The sequence below is a fragment of the Bidens hawaiensis genome, unplaced genomic scaffold, assembly GCF_021521415.1.
Source record: "Bidens hawaiensis isolate Kalapana, Puna unplaced genomic scaffold, B.hawaiensis_p1.1 tig00038306_1, whole genome shotgun sequence".
Taxonomy (NCBI): domain Eukaryota; kingdom Viridiplantae; phylum Streptophyta; class Magnoliopsida; order Asterales; family Asteraceae; genus Bidens; species Bidens hawaiensis.
The window spans coordinates 2,501-14,461 of record NW_027505541.1 but is presented as its reverse complement, the minus strand read 5'-3'; the positions used below and the strand labels follow the sequence as shown (position 1 = coordinate 14,461).

The 11,961-nt window shown below is 34.5% G+C and overlaps 2 protein-coding genes across 3 annotated transcripts; both read left to right on the top strand.

Moving 5' to 3' along the window:
• The first annotated feature begins 489 nt into the window (after window positions 1-489).
• On the top strand, window positions 490-8,343 carry LOC143613828 (nuclear poly(A) polymerase 4-like). 2 transcript variants are annotated; one of them, XM_077087438.1, is made up of 11 exons: window positions 490-696; window positions 767-844; window positions 1,861-1,965; window positions 2,757-2,819; window positions 2,912-3,073; window positions 3,612-3,725; window positions 3,808-3,870; window positions 5,337-5,666; window positions 6,390-6,554; window positions 7,251-7,904; window positions 8,118-8,343. In XM_077087438.1, exons 1-11 carry the CDS (start codon window positions 586-588, stop codon window positions 8,142-8,144), a joined length of 1,872 nt encoding a protein of 623 aa, XP_076943553.1. In that variant the 5' UTR covers window positions 490-585; the 3' UTR covers window positions 8,145-8,343. The 2 variants fall into 2 exon arrangements, with proteins under 2 accessions (XP_076943553.1, XP_076943555.1); XM_077087440.1 differs by having other exon boundaries at window positions 7,251-7,889; window positions 8,118-8,342.
• A 1,987-nt stretch (window positions 8,344-10,330) lies between these two features.
• On the top strand, window positions 10,331-11,844 carry LOC143613829 (hexokinase-1-like). The gene is made up of 2 exons (XM_077087441.1): window positions 10,331-10,771; window positions 11,628-11,844. The coding sequence occupies exons 1-2, from the start codon at window positions 10,503-10,505 to the stop codon at window positions 11,842-11,844; spliced, it is 486 nt and encodes a 161-aa protein (XP_076943556.1). The 5' UTR covers window positions 10,331-10,502.
• The last annotated feature ends 117 nt before the right edge of the window (window positions 11,845-11,961 follow it).

Below are 11,961 nucleotides of genomic sequence, written 5' to 3'. Positions count from 1 at the left end.
TCTTAATAATAATAATAATACCTAACTCAAATCACAAGTTGAAGAAAAAAATAAAAATCATGTGACAAAACCATATGTATACGCCATAAACAGTAACACATGATGATATTGATATCTATCATAATTCATAGAAAACAAAAATTATAGATATAGATATTTTATGATGATATCGGATTGGTGCAATGATTTACTTATCCTTTGTAAATAAAGCCAAAAAAAATAAAGAAAGAAAGACAGACAGACAGACAGACAGACGCGTTCTTCCCCCTTTTCCCATTACATAACATTACACCATAATAATAATAATAATAATCAACCCCCAAATCATACACCAACTAATTTAGGGTTTAGAGATCTCATCCTCCCATCAATTCCAATTCACCTTCATTCATTTCTCCTCAATTCAAACCCTAATTTCCAATCCAATTGATCTAACCGTCGGTTTCTTTATGATCTTCCTATCCAACGCTCAGAAGCAACCAGTTCCAGAGATTCAGTTGCCAATTTTATACAGTAAAATATTAATCTCTCTCTCTCGATTGGTTGATTTGGAATTGTTAGGGTTTGTGTAGCAAGTAGTAAGTAATGGTGGGGTCGGAGGCTTTACCTTCACCGAGGCAGCACGGAGTTACCAAACCCCTGTCTCTTGCCGGACCATCGGAGGCTGATTTACTCAGAACTAAGAAGTTGAATAAGGTACCTACGCTTTGAATTCTGCTTGGTTTCAACATCTTGTTTTTATTCATTTCTTTTTTTTAAAATACAGTTTTTGGTGGATGCTGGATTATATGAAAGCCAAGAAGATGCAGCTAAGAGGGAGAAAGTTCTCGCTCAAATTAAGCAGGTTCTTCTATTTATTATTATTATTCCTGATGCTTTTTGCATTGAAATAAGAGGGTATTTGGTCATGATTTAGGATTTACATCAAGTTATATTCTTGTTATTTTTTAAGAATGTCACACAGCCTTAGGTTTTGTTTGCTGTGAGGTTGTTGAAGGCTACCATTAGTCGGTAGATTGTATATAGAAAGACCTAGACTTGTTAACAAAGAGATACATGAATAGTCTTAATTAGTTACAATGATTTGTTTAAGTTTGTTGATTAAACGCGCTCCGTAGATGGTTAAAATGACACAGCACAAACGCAGGGCCTTCTCTAATTTTAAGTTTATTAAATTAGCAGATCTCATTCATCAGGGACAATTTTTTTTTTTTTTTTTTTTTTGTATTTTGGGTGATCCGTTTGATATCGTTAATCTTCTAATTATGCCAACTTTCATAAGATAATAGTTGGGAGTTTCATCTCATACCAGTTTCTGATGACCGGTTGCTAATACTTGTAGTAATCTTCTTTTGTATTTTTAGTTAAACATCTAGACCGGTAGAAGGCAGTGCTATTTTAATCTTAAAATGTTTGCATTTAAGAATCATAAGTACTGTCAGTTAATCTTGCAAATAACATCACAGCAAGTCAGCAAGTACCATTGGGATTCACTTTAATACATGTTAGTTCACATTTTGATAACCACCAGTGCACACTCATTTACAAGTAGTTATATTTAACAGCATAAACCAATGACATTTTTTTAACATCAGCTCATGTTAAATATAGATTATTTGATACATTTGGCCTAAATTTCATAAGCTACATCATTAATGGAAATGATGGGATGAATCTGATACTTTAGCTTGAGTTGGTATTTTCTCTGTATGGTAAATTATTTGAAAACTTGCCTTTTGGGCATGTTTAGTGCTGTCTAGGTTTTGGGGATTTTCACATATGTTTTCAAATGGTTCACTCAAGGTTACACGATGACGATGTTGATATGAGTATGTTTGGCAATTTGGTTTGGTGACATAGATTGTAGTTGAATGGGTGAAGGAACTTACTCGCCTTCGAGGGTACTCGGATCTCGTGGAGGATGCAAATGCAGTCATATTTACTTTTGGTTCTTATCGGCTTGGGGTAAGAAAGTATTTGCATGCAAAGTATTATAGTTGTGATCAAAATGAACCGCATTAATACAGTTACAATTCTTGTGGTGTTTATATGTTGCACCAAAGATACTAAATTGTTATGTACTTATGTGAGTATGTCTATCAATTACATTTTAATTAGTTTACTTAAAGAAAGTAGTTGAGTTATTTTTGTCAAACATCTTAACCAAACCCACTCATTCAACCAACTTTTCCCCACATACTTTTCCTTCTTTCTATCTACATTTTATATTTAAAACGATTGTTAAAAAAAGAATAATTTAAGACAAGTGATTAAAAGATAGCTGTTAACAATAGGTGTTAGGGCTATTGTTAGCATCTCCCATAAGAAAATGTCTTAAAAGGAAACGGGTTGATTGGTTGAAAGTCACAAGTGTGCTTTTAATGCATAAAACATCTAAGTCATATTATGATAAATTATACTATTAGCAAAATACTATATTTTTTTGTAATCATAAGTAGCACAATATTTCTTTACTATTAAACTGTTTTGGACATAATATTTAATGTCAATCAACCTGATTCGGCCTTTTATCGAAATTATTGTATTGACATGGATGGACGAACCTATTATGATCTATTATCCAACCTGTCCAATTTGGGTACTAAAAGCTAATATATAGGACTATCTGTATTTTTTTATTTTCTAAATTGAAGCCCAATAAGTCATGTCTTCATTTTTTTCCCTTCTATTGCAATGTTTCAATGCGAGGCTTGTTATTTATAATATATGGTTTTGTTCTCCAATTTTGATGATAGGTTCATGGTCCCGGGGCAGACATCGACACCTTATGTGTTGGGCCATCTTATGTGAATCGAGATGTGAGTTTTCTTATGAGTTTTTTTATTATTTATAAAAGGCAACTGTTTCACACCCTATTCTGATTTCCTTACTTTTTGACATAATATTTCAGGAAGATTTCTTCTTTGGCTTGCATGAAATATTGGCAAAGAAAGAGGAAGTTACTGAACTTCAACCGGTTCCAAGTGCTCATGTTCCGGTTATGAAATTGAAGTTTGAGGGGATATCTATTGATCTTCTTTATGCTAGTATTTCTCGTTCAGTCGTCCCTGATGTAAGTTGCTTTAGTTATGTAAAATCAGGTTGAGATTCAATTCTAACACATTCATTTATGATCTGGCTGACTTGGGTTTCGTTTTAAAAGCGTGCCACAGGCTGTGGTGCGCCTACGTTGACATGTTGTACGTATGGCATTTTAGCTGTACACATAGGTTTTTTAATTCTATGTAGAGGTTATTTTTAATTCTATGTAGAGGTTGATATAGTATACAATTATCTTGTCTTGCATAGGCTTTGGGGAGTGGGGACCCTTTCGCTTTGGTGCGCCTCGTGGTTTTCTAAAACCAAGGATTTCGGTTGTATTTTTATTTCAGATGGTTGGTCTTGAAAACTTAGATAAAAAATAGAACGGGTCAGAAAAGTATATTCAAAAGCTTGTAACTTCTGATTTTTATTTGCTCAAAATAGTTAGATTAACATTGTAACAGTATAGTTTTCTAGGCATATTTAAACTGTAGCTATTTATACAAATTAAGTAAAATGAAAAAAAAAATGACGGTACAAATAAAAAAAATGATCTATTTTGTTAACAGGATTTGGACATTTCTGATGTATCCGTGCTGTATAATGTTGATGAGCCGACGGTTCGTAGTCTTAATGGCTGTAGGGTTGCTGACCAAATTCTTAAACATGTTCCAAATGTCGAGGTGACTGTTGATGATTGTTGTTTGTCATTGCTTCAAAAGTTTCCACTTACATTCCGTTGTTTTTTTCCCTTATGAAATTTAGCATTTTCGTACAACACTTCGGTGCTTAAAGTTCTGGGCTAAAAGGCGTGGTGTTTATTCAAATGTAAGTAGTTTTGTCAATACATGCTTCAACATTTGAACAATTGAGCTGTTGAATTGTGATAGTTGTGTTGTCCTCTATATGTTTTAGACTTAGAGCTGGCAATTTTAACCTATTTGTTTGTATGGGGGTTGATTTGGGTTAGAGGATGTTTGGGATTGCTTATTTATGCTCCTTAAAAAAGTTAATAAGTTGATAAGGTGTTTGGCAAAGTCTTAAGGCCTTTTGTGTTTTAACTTATAAATAGTGTAAATGAGAAGCTTTTGATAAGTTATGGGATTGACTTTTTTGGAAAAGTTAATAAGTCCTTTTTGTCAAAAGTCTTTTTGGACCTGATAAGGAATCCCAAACACACCCTTAATCTTTATCTCTACAGCATCAGAAGTTAATGAGATATGCTAAAAGAGAAATTGGTCAAATGGGTGAACAGGTTTGAAGTCATCCAATGCGTGAATTTATTCTAAAAGATCTTTTTGTTCTCGAAAGAGGCAATCATTAAAAAAGAAGTTTGATTCAACTTTTACTGAATTCACACACAAGTCCTCGTTTTTAGTGTTGCATGACTAAAACCCCTAATTTTTTAAAACTTTTTGTTTGTTGGGCTTTTAAATTTAACAAGAAAGTCCATTTTCACATGAATAAAATTTTCCAACCTGATAAAGCTTAATGAAAAGGGTCTTCTTTTCCATGATTAAGTCCTTCAACTTTATAAGAAGGAACATATTGTTAAGTAACAAAAGTACAAGAACTCAATCATGAAAAAGTAATGTCCTGAGATTTGTGTACGAATTCTTCAAAAGTCCATAGGTTTTTTCTTTTCAAAATTTGCATGCTAAAGATTTTGGCCTATTTCATATACGTATCATACCTAGCACATAAAAATAAAAAAAATGTGTTTGCAGGTCGGTGTATCTCTACACCACCTTTTTTAACCGAATCTGTTTGACTCGTCATGCAACCTGCCCGATTCACCCATTTGCCATATTTTCTATGTTTAATGAGACAATTCATTTTTAATTGTTTCATTTTTGTCTCTTTTTAGTGCTTATAACATTAGTATTCTACTTGTCTATGTAAAACTTCAAATTTGGACAAAAACTATCGCGGCTTAACCCGGCTTGTTTCAATACATAAAACTGTTGTTGATTTGAACTCGTTTTGCCCCACATCTTGCCATCTCTACTATTTTGGATCAGGCAAATTCATTTCACGTGGACCATTATTGTCTTAATTGTTTTAGCTGACTGGTTTTTTTGGTGGTATTTCATCCAAAGTCTCATATTATTTTTTTTTGAAACACCGTTATCTACGTAGTATTGTCTTTATTATCGTAATCAAACACATTACTTATGCTAAAAGAAGTTTAGAAAATATGGCAAAAAATTGTGTTTAAGTCAACCCTACCCGTTCCGCTCCTTATTTACAAGTGACCCACTTTTTTTTACTCGGATCTTGTTTAACTGTGGCAGGTGACTGGTTTTCTTGGTGGTGTGAACTGGGCCCTACTTGTTGCACGGGTATGTCAGTTTTATCCAAATGCTGTTCCTAGTATGTTGGTTTCTCGGTTTTTTAGGGTATATACACAGTGGCGATGGCCAAATCCGGTCATGCTTTGTGCTATACAAGAGGACGAGCTTGGATGTACTGTGTGGGACCCACGTAAGAATCCCAAGGACAAAACTCATCACATGCCAATCATAACACCTGCCTACCCATGCATGAATTCCAGTTATAATGTTTCCATTAGCACACTTCGTGTTATGACCGAGCAGTTTCAATTTGGTAATCGGATATGTGAGGTAAGATGATGTTCGTGTTATGTATGAGGTGGCAAAATAGGTGGGTTGGTGAAGGGTAAAATAGTAAATTTTTAGTCCTGGTCAGAATGGCCTGGGTGACCTACAAACATGTTATGGTCTTTTTCTTTTTTTCTTTTTTTTTTTTTTTTGGGGGGGGGTTATAAAAGTATTTTTCTAAAATGTGTCTTAATTTTGAATTGCAAATATTAAAAGAAACATAATTAAACATGAATTTCTGTTTGTGGTTGGTAGTAATTAATTGCTATTTAGTTTGTATATTAATCCAATAATATGTTACAAATTCAATATAGCTATTTTTCCTTCCAAGTTTTCTGCCCTTTCACCTATTATATTAGTTTTTAATGTTGGCACCAATTGAATGCACACAGACGATGAGCATAAAACAGATATTAAAATCCTAAATATGTGGAACGCCACGACACTATTTTATTAGAATAATAAACTTGCAAAGACTATACATTCAATAAAATAACCTTAGCCATCTATATACTAAAAACTCAACTTTCTCACCAAGACACATTAATACTAACTAGTAATTATAAGTTTAAAATGCGTGATAAGTGATTTTCCACCTTTTCAACTTGTTTTTATCGTTTTTATTCATTCAACCTGTTTATCCAAAAACGGGGGTTAAATTGCCACCTCTAGTGTTCACTTTCCTTTGGGTGGCGTACCAGTTTATCTCTCTTTGTCATTTTCCAGGAAATAGAACTTAATAAAGCCCAGTGGCCCATGCTTTTTGAACCGTACATGTTCTTCGAAAGCTACAAAAACTATTTGCAAGTTGACATAATCGCTGCTGACTCGGATGATTTAAGGGCTTGGAAAGGCTGGGTTGAGTCTCGTTTGAGGCAGTTGACCTTGATGGTAATGTTTGATCCTTCTAATAGTTATCCCTTGCAATTGAAAAAGATAAGAAAGAAAAAAAGTTAGGCCTCCTTTGGTTTCATACAACATAAGCTGCACTCTTTTAGAAGTATTTTATTAATTAATATATTATATTATTATTTAATATATTAAGTAAGCTTTTAGGTGGGTGGCTAAAATATTTTGAGTTAAAGCTGGTAATTGTTTATAGCTGGTCAAAATGTGTTAGGTTGACCGGAAAACACTTTTATACCTCTTTGGAAGTGTTTTAAGCAATTAGTATGTTAAATGCGATTACAAAGAGTCAAAGACTGTTAGTAAAGCAATAGGTTAAAATTGGTTTGGTTGTGTTCGGTTGACGGGTCACTCGGTCAGCACTTTTGTACCTCTTTGAAAGTGTTGTAAACAGTTGATATATTTATGACTACAAAGACTGTTATCGAAGCAACTGGTAAATATGGGTTAAGAGTTGAAATCTGTAATTTTATTATGGCTTGTTGGGTTGGGTCGATTCGTCAACATTTATGTATCTTTTTTGAATTAATACAAGTAAAGCGTTTATAAAATATGGTTACACCATTAATATATGCTATATGTGGTTTTGAAGCGGGATTTGGTAGATGTGAACGGAGAATATCAGTATTCAATCATTCTTTTGTTTTTTTATTTTTTTATTTTTTTATTTTGAGTATGCAGATTGAGCGAGACACATTAGGAAAACTACAATGCCATCCTTACCCTCACGAGTATATCGATCCTTCAAAACAATGTTCACACAGTGCATTTTTTATGGGCTTACAAAGAAAACAAGGCGAAGTAATTCAAGAAAATCAACAATTCGACATCCGCGGCACCGTCGATGAATTTAGACACTCGGTTAACATGTACATGTTTTGGAAACCCGGGATGGAGATTTACGTTTCTCACGTTCGTCGAAAGCAAATCCCACAATACGTATTTCCAGACGGTTATAAACGAGCTCGGATCCCACGGGCCGTGAATTATCAGCCTGTTTGCGGTTCTAGCTCTGCTGAGAAGACGAGTGCAAAGAGAAAGGGTGAAGGTCATGTGGAGAGAGGCAGTCCTCAAAGAAAGCAATCGGTTAGCCCGAGCCCGATGACAAGCCCATTTATGAGCCCTCAGAGCCGTGACTCGGTTTCTTCTGAGGCCGATCATGAGCTCGCTCATGGGTTTATTGGATGTAATTCTGGGTCTAGTATAGTTACAAATGAGGAAGTCAGGGCTGAAAAGATGAGTCTTGGAAGCAATGGTGTGGAGTCAAGTGAAGAAGATTCTCAATCGGCTGTTGATAATATGTCCGTGGATAAAATCCAGGTGTTTGAAACTGAGGTTTTGGTTTTCAAATTATATTTTTAATACAGGAACAAATTATCTTTTTCAATTATTATTGCAGCTTCTTGACGTCAAGAAGATGACATGGGCTTTTTTTGGTTTCTGTTATTAAGCATTTTTATTTAATTTAAATCACGTTATTTTTACTTGGTTTAATATATATATACAAGAGACCTAATATGTTCTTTTGGTTGATTTTGTGCTATGAAGCCAATGGTGAACTCGGGATGCTACTAAATTTAATAGGCGCAGCTGAACTAGAGCAGAATCCAATTCTGAGGCAAGTTTTGACATTGTGAAATGACATAAATGCCCCTAAGTTTCAATATGTTTGGACTTTAAAACCAAAACTTTGTAGGCAACCTAAGTTTTAATTTGGTTTTGATATGTTCAGACTTTAAAACTGAAATTTTGAAATGACATCAATGACAATAAAATGACAACAGTGGCCCTTATGTAGTTACGTTGAAACCTCTGTCCGATCTGGGGTTGTAAACTGGCAAATTCTCCAAAATCTACTAAACGTGATTCGAGCATATTCGAGGGCATTTTTGTCAATTTACAACCATATTGTAACTAATTTGTAGGCAAACCAAGTTTCATTTTGGTTTTGTTTTAATTTGTTTAGACTTAAACTTGTAAAATCTGTAAAATAACATAAATTCCCTTGATCAAATTCTTTTGCGACATCAACAATTGTAGAATGACAGTAATGCTCCTTACATTAAAGCTTCTGTCTAAACTGGCAAAAGGTTTAAAATTGGGGCATTTTTGTCATTATATACTTTTCTAGCAGTTTTTTTTATAGGAATTGGCAAATCAAACTAAACTGATTTGTCACATGTGTCATCTTGTATACTGTTCTGCTGCGGACTGTTGTATGGTTATTTCTTAATAGGTTAGGTGTGGTATCAACTGCTTGAGAGAGAGATTAAAGAGCATTTCTGACTTGGTAAGGTATTATTCTACCAACCATGTCTGTCTCTTGTGCTGCATGCAAGCTTCCAGAGTTAAAAAGAACTTTTAGGTTATTCAACTTCTCTATTTCGGCTTTTCGGTGGTGAGGTGGGGCCGTGGTTACTTTGTCTTCCTCTGATGTACATGTCTTTTTTTTTTTTTTTTTTTTGAATTTGGATAGGAACGAGATTGGTGGTGTCACTGATCTTTAGATGAAACCATTAGCTTTGTTCTTAATGGATACTGAGGAGTCTTGTTTTGTGGATGCCATTTATAGGCTTAACATTTGTAGTCTTTTGTAATGTTGGTTTGAAAGATTATAGACATTGGTTGCATTAGAAAATGACAGTTTTCTCTTGCTGTGTTAATTTCTTTGAATGTTTGGTGAAACCTAAGGTGGCTAAATGAGTGGGTTGGGTGATAGGTCAGAATGAGTTTGGGTTAAACTAGGTTATTTTGGTGTGGGTTGGGCTGACAAATTCTGTTGAGCATTATGCTGTAAATTGTTCATAGTTGGATGTTGTCGCTGAGTCTTTAGAGGGGCATTAATTAATATAAGTTTGGAATAATGCTTATCGTCTTTATTGCACATAATGGTCCATGTTAAGTTGATAAGTACAGGCTCAAAGTGGCGCATGGACAAGAGTTTTTAACATTTTGCTTGACTTAACGTTTAAGTGTATGGCGGCGTCCTATGGGGTGAAATGACATAAATTTTGCATATGATGTGATTAAACGAGGATTTGTGTAAATATCAAAAAGGAATGAGTTTGGATAAACTCTTCACCTAGTGAGCCATGAAAAATGGATGCGTTATAATCTTATTAGTCAATGTTGAATTGATAAACATAGAGGTTTAAGTTACTGCGTATCCATAGAGTTATGCTTGATGTGATAAACTTCACGAATCCAATCACGAATGAGATTTCTTTTGTGAAAGGAGCATGATTTAGACATATTGGAGTTGAGTGTTGACTTATATAATTGTATTTTAATGAAGAATAAAGTCTCATCGTGAGGCTAAGGGTCTACTATGAGTACGTGACCCTAACGAGTACTATGTGATGCATAAGGGAGCTTGTGGTCATTAAGAGCATCGGAGAATTCCTATTGTTATGAGAAGTTTAGAACTTGTTTCTTGCATGGGAAGATTGCTAGAAACTTAGCGTTTTGCTTAAGAAAACGTGTGTGTGCATATTATAAACGACATCTTATTTCAAAAACCATTCATGTGTGTCTATTTTCAAACAGATAGTCGAGTATACTTGACACGTTGTAATTGTTCTTCACACGTTTTTGATCCTAACATGACCTTTTCGGCTTGCAGAAAGTCGAATCGAACTTAAATGAGCTCTAAAAACAAATTACATGTTTTTTTAGGTAATATAAGTATTTTTGTTTTTAAAATATATAAATAGTAATAATGATTTGAATTGAAGGTTGAATAGGGTCCCGCGAAGAAGCAACTAACTGCCACGTGTCATTCATACACAGGCATATGAATCGGAATGAAATGAGCTCACCTGTTTTCTCTCCCTCAATCTAAGGCTTATCCATCATTTACAATAATAACCTATTTCCCATTCCAATTATCATTATTACTACTATCACTTTCATTTCCAATTCGTTTCATTTGCCATGGGAAAACTGAGTGTTGGAGCGGCGGTGATCGGTGGCGCTGCGGTATGCGCCGCCGCAGCGTTTATTGTGCGCTCCCGGATGCAGAATTCGAGTTCCTGTGGGAAGTCGTCCGTTCTGAAGGAACTGGAGGAGAAATGCGCGACTCCGTTGTCGAAACTGAGGCAGGTGGCGGATGCCATGACTGTTGAGATGCATGCGGGATTGGCATCTGAAGGTGGAAGCAAATTGAAGATGCTTATCACCTACGTCGATAATCTCCCCACTCGGTAATTTATTTCTTTTACGCGTTCGTTCGATGGCCTTTTTGGTGATTTAAATGATGCCGGATCATAAAATGTGTTTTAATTTGTGATTGATTGTTATTGGATTTGATGAATGCTAGGTTTTTCCGATGCGGATAGATTGTTTTTTTTGGTGTGATTTTGATGCTATTAGGTTACATTTTTGGAGATTCAAATGCAGCAGGATCAAGAATTATGCCTAATTTGTGATTATTGTGCATCATGTCTTTTTTTTTTTTTTTTTTTTACTTTCTGGAGATCTGAGATGTTTCATTTGCTCCATGATCTTCAATCGTTCTTCTACTTGATGCATTATTATCATCCTAATATGCACAGGATCATGAATGATAACCTGATTTGTGATTGATTATTACTCTTGATTAATTGCGCTACATTTTGTCAATGTCAATCCCACTGTTTTTTTTTTTATTTTTCATGAAATTAGGTTACATTTTGGTGATTCAAATGGCAGGATCAGAAATTATGCCATGATTTGTGATTCTTTACCCAATTCAAAACCCGTCGGGGTTGACCCACACATATTTTTTTTCTCTGGTTCTGTATATAGTTAAAGCATTAATTATGATTAAAAAAAATTACTATTACACAGTATAGTCATCATCTAAAATTTGAAAACGATAGTTTAGCAGGTTGTATGCATTAAGAATTTTCAACCAAAATGTATCCATTTACTTGCTAGATAATCCTGATTCATTATGTTAATTGCTCAATAATCAGTGCAAAATATATCTTGCATATATAGTTGTATTTGCTTTCTATAATTAAGTCTATTTGGCTTTGTTTAAATTTGAATAATTTTCTTTTTTTCATTTTAATTTAGTGAGGAGGAAGGAGTGTATTATGCATTGGATCTTGGAGGAACAAATTTTAGGGTTTTGCGGTTGCAATTGGGTGGAAAATCTGGTATCGCATATCAAGAGTGTGCTGAGGCATCAATCCCGCCTCAATTGATGGTTGGAACTCCAGACGTAAGCTTTTCTTTTCTATTAAACCAACCGTGTTCACAAGTTGACAGGAAATTTTACATGAAGTTGTAAACGACACAAACCTGAAAATTGTATCACACATGAACCACATGACACGTGTATTAGCATGTTGACATGAAAAAGGCTCGTTTAACCCCAAAAGAAAATGTTTAGTTGCTTTTTACAAAT

Coding starts and splice junctions, on each gene's coding strand:
- LOC143613828 (XM_077087438.1), top strand. CDS start 586: ATGGTGGGGTCGGAGGCTTTACCTTCACCGAGGCAGCACGGAGTTACC. Junction 1,966..2,756: donor TTGGTTCTTATCGGCTTGGG/GTAAGAAAGTAT, acceptor TTTTGATGATAG/GTTCATGGTCCCGGGGCAGA. Junction 3,871..5,336: donor GGCGTGGTGTTTATTCAAAT/GTAAGTAGTTTT, acceptor TAACTGTGGCAG/GTGACTGGTTTTCTTGGTGG.
- LOC143613829 (XM_077087441.1), top strand. CDS start 10,503: ATGGGAAAACTGAGTGTTGGAGCGGCGGTGATCGGTGGCGCTGCGGTA. Junction 10,772..11,627: donor GTCGATAATCTCCCCACTCG/GTAATTTATTTC, acceptor ATTTTAATTTAG/TGAGGAGGAAGGAGTGTATT.